Source organism: Chlorella variabilis (assembly GCF_000147415.1).
Source record: "Chlorella variabilis unplaced genomic scaffold CHLNCscaffold_30, whole genome shotgun sequence".
NCBI lineage: Eukaryota > Viridiplantae > Chlorophyta > Trebouxiophyceae > Chlorellales > Chlorellaceae > Chlorella > Chlorella variabilis.
In genome coordinates, this window is record NW_005435058.1 from 142,168 (window position 1) to 146,016 (window position 3,849).

Consider the following 3,849-nt stretch of genomic DNA (forward strand, 5'->3'; position numbering starts at 1 on the left):
ACAGCGCCGTGCGCAGCGCTCCGCCCCGCCAGCAGCCGCTAACGCGGCAGCACGGAGGCGCGGCGAGCAGCCGCCGCCGCCACCGCTTGCCGGCGGCACGGTGCAGCAGCAGCAGCAGCAACCACCACCGCCGCCCGACGGCGGCAGGAGGGAGCAGCAGCAGCAGCAGCCACCGCCGCCGCCGTACGGCGGCGGCGAGCAGCCACCACGTGCGCACGCCACCCCTGCCGCGGCCCCCCACCCGCAGCAGCCGGCCCCCACCGTGTCACCGCCCTCACCACCGGCGGCACAGTGGCCGCCCTTGGCCAGTGCCGTGGTTCCTTTAGCGGCGGCCACGCCTGCTGCCCCGCCTAACCCCAAGTCGCCTGCGGCAGACGAGCGGCCCGAATCCTCAACTGCGCGGCGGCGACGCCAGCGGCGGGAGACGGCGGCGAGGCACCAGGCGGAGGCCGCCACCTCCACACCCTCATCTCGTGCCCCATCCCCAGTCGAGGTGGCCCCTGGGCACGTCTTGACGGCCCTGCCCAGGCGGTCGGCTCGGCTGGCCCGGGGTTGAGCTTATCCGGCGCTTCATTAAATGCCTCTTGCTATCTTTATGCAGATGCCCACCGTGTGTATTGCTTGGGGCATGCAGCTTATAATTTTGGGTGGGTTTTGTATTTGCTGCAATGTTGTGTACAGCTCTACCCCCCATACCTGAATCTCTTCCCTCATGTGTTTTGTGTTGGTGCATACTTTTCCAGCTGTTTGGCACCACAGCTGGGCCCGTAGCATTCATTTGCTCCTTATGGGTGTAACAGACAGACAGGAGACAGACAGGGGCTTCATTGCTGCACAGCAAAGAGGGCGATCCCCCAGACATGCCCATGCATGGCTTGAATGCATGAAGTGCGTCGTATGGGTTGCAATTTGCACGTGGAAAGCAACTCAGGACAGGAATCCCACCAGGCGAGATGGTTACGGCGAGGGCATATTTTGTGCTGGGCTGGAAGGAGAAGTTGTCCAGCTCTGTGCCCGAAAGGTTGAGCGGAAGGTGGGTGCGGTTTGTGCTGATCAAATGAGCGGCTGTGGCCAAGGCGCTGCCGGTGGGCAGGTTGCTGTCGTCATCGACAGAGTACAGGGCAAGGGAGATGTTAGCACTTCCTACGCTGGAGCACAGTGGCGACACGGACATGGTGCACGTCGACAAGCCCAGAGACAGGCTGTGCAGGCTCAGCGTGCGATTGGCGGTCAGAAATACGATGAAAAACTCAAAAACCACACCGCCGAAATCCTGATAAGTAAAGTCGGAGAAGGCACACGTGCCCTGTCCAGTGCTGTCAAACAGCCACCTGCGGGCACGAGGGCGTCACGAGTTGGGCAGCGGGAAGGTACGATGTGCCATGTGCAGGGGTTATGGCCAAAGCCGGGCTCCCTGTCGCCATACAAATGGACCTGCCCACACGCACGCAGCAGGGAGAGGCCCAATTCTGCAGTGCCCCTAAACGAAATGCGTGCAGCATCCCTCTCCACAGCCACGACCACAACCGCAGCCATCAATACCTGGCGGCGGGCTGGGTGGTGGGGGGGAGGGAGGCAGCGGGCTTGGAGGACGGAGCTTGGGCGGGTGAGGCCGTGGCGGCGGCTTCGGAGGGCGTGGGCTTGGAGGACGGGGCTTGGGCGGGCGAGGGGAGGGAGGCTTTGGGGATGGCGGTGGTGGAGGGCTGCGGTTGAGGCTGGTAAGTTCCAACTCGAGCAGCACTGACGCATTGTTGGCAGAGGGGCCTGGATAAAGGGCCAGTCCAGGATCCTCGCACTGGGGAGCAGGGCTCTTTGGCTTCACGGCTCCCACGTAGCGGGCGGGGCAGGAGGTGCGGCCCTGCTTGGGATGCATGGCGAGGCACGCACAGGCGGGCTTGCGTGAGGGGTTGGGTGAGGGCGCCTGCAGGCGGCAGCAGTTCCGCAGCACTCACATTGGTGCGCAGGTAGAAGCGGTTGGGCGCGCTGGGTGCCTGTTCCAGCACAAAAAGGCTCTTAGCGCCTAGGTTGGTGGACTTGGTGACGCAGGCGCTCGCTGTGGTCAGGAAGCTGCGTGCAGTGCAGTTACTTGCGCGGCTCTCCAGCTGCAGACCAGAGGCGTACGCAGGGTGAGGGTCCCAAAACAAGACGAGCGGTGGGGAATGGAGACAGAGAAGCAAGGGAGCACGAAGCCGGCAGATGCGGCTCTGGGCTAGCAGGCGGGCTAGCAAGTGCAGGGGCCTGCGACCAACTGGCCCCGCCCACCTGCAGCGAGACAGCCTTGCCCAGCAGGTTTGCTGGGCAAGCCTGTGCCAGCTGCGAGGAGCCAGGTGGAGCGCACGCTGCCCGCAAAACTCCACATGCGCGCGTCTGGGGGTCTGCAACGGGCAGGCAGCAGGTGGAGGCCGGGACGCAACGGGGAAGCAGTGGGAAGCGGTGGAGCTGGAAGGTGGCAGGCGGGTCGGGTGGGGATAAGCAGTGAGGGGAGCAGGCCTTTTGTGACTGGCTGCCACGCTGCTGCAGGCGGGAGTGCGTTTTGCAGGCAAGCGGGGCCCGCACACTCACCCAGTGCAGTATTCACCACTTAACCAGCCTGCAAGCCGAGGAATGAGATGCGCATGCAGGCAGGCAAATGTGTTGGGTGAGGAGGAGGGTTTTGCGCCACCGCAGCAGGCAGGGGCTTTGCAAAGGGAGGAGCAGTAAACCCGTCGGCGGCTCCCCACTCGCCGCCGCCGGTTGCAACGCTTGCAAAGCCGGCTGGGCTGGAGCTCACCGGAGGTTGCGATGCACCCCGTCCGGCCCACCATGACAAGCCAGGTGCGACCGCTTGCTATGGTGGCGGCACTGGCGCCTGCGCAGCATGCATAGGGCCAGGAGGGGCGAGGGCAAGCGGCCATCGGCGGGCTGGTGAGTTCCCTGGCTGCCCTGTGGGCCGCTCAGCAGGTTTGGCCACCCCAGGACACCCTACACACGCAGGGGGGTAGCGCAGGGGGGCACCCCTGCCAGCTGTACAGCAAACTGAGCGGGGAGCCGGAGCCGGCGCCGGAGCGCCGCGCAGCTAGCGCTGACAGTGCGCTTGCGCCGCCACCGCGCCGGCGGTCAACACCGCACCTGCCACCTGGCTGGCAGGGCGCAGGCGCAGGTCCCTCCCTGCCCCGACTGTATCGATCCCACCAGCGTGCAGCGACAAGCCAACTGGGGCATGCACCCATGTGGGCAGCTGCCCGGCCCCTAGGGCAAGTGCTGTTGCCCACCAGGGCACTTGCCCCAGGGCGCATGCCTTCAGGGGCCCCCTATCGCTGGGCGCACCCCTCCAACACCGAACATGCGCCCGGGGGGGAGGGCGGCCCGGGCTGCCCAGGCCAAAGTGGGCCGCCCTCGAGCAAGAGGCGGCCGGTCTGTGTGCTGAATGAATGAATGAACCATCGGAACCCCACACATCACTGACACACACACGCACAGACGTCGCTCCCCCGCCTCCCTCCCTTCCTCCTCTCCTCCCTTCCCTCCTCTCCTGCATTCTTTCTTTCCCTCCCTCCTTCCCTCCCCGCAGTCTCCCACATGCCGCTGGAGCTCATCCAGGGGCAGCGCCTGGGCCGCGCCACAGACGCCTTCGCCTTTGGTGTGCTGCTGTGGGAGGTGCGGGCGGGGCTATATAGGGGGTGGCGCGTGCGGGTGGAGCTGTGTACTGGTAGGGGGTGGTGCGTGAGGGGTATGCCTGCGGTGTGGTGGCGGTGGCGGTGGTGGTGATGTGGTGGCGGTGGCGCACAGCTGCTGCCACCGCCGCCGCCGCTGCCGCCCCCTGCTGCGCGGCCCTGCATGCGCCTGTGCTGGTGGGGTGCAGGCGTGGTG

At 66.0% G+C, this 3,849-nt stretch overlaps 1 protein-coding gene across 1 annotated transcript in view; it reads left to right on the top strand.

Moving 5' to 3' along the window:
• CHLNCDRAFT_140985 (hypothetical protein) overlaps positions 1 to 3,849 on the top strand; it is a gene marked incomplete at both ends in the record, with an annotated part of 4,830 nt that overhangs the window by 442 nt on the left and 539 nt on the right. Inside the window, 2 exons of the mRNA XM_005843423.1 lie at positions 36 to 209; positions 3,551 to 3,636. Coding sequence (XP_005843485.1) covers positions 36 to 209; positions 3,551 to 3,636 — 260 coding nt within the window. The remainder of the gene's footprint in view (positions 1 to 35; positions 210 to 3,550; positions 3,637 to 3,849) is intronic.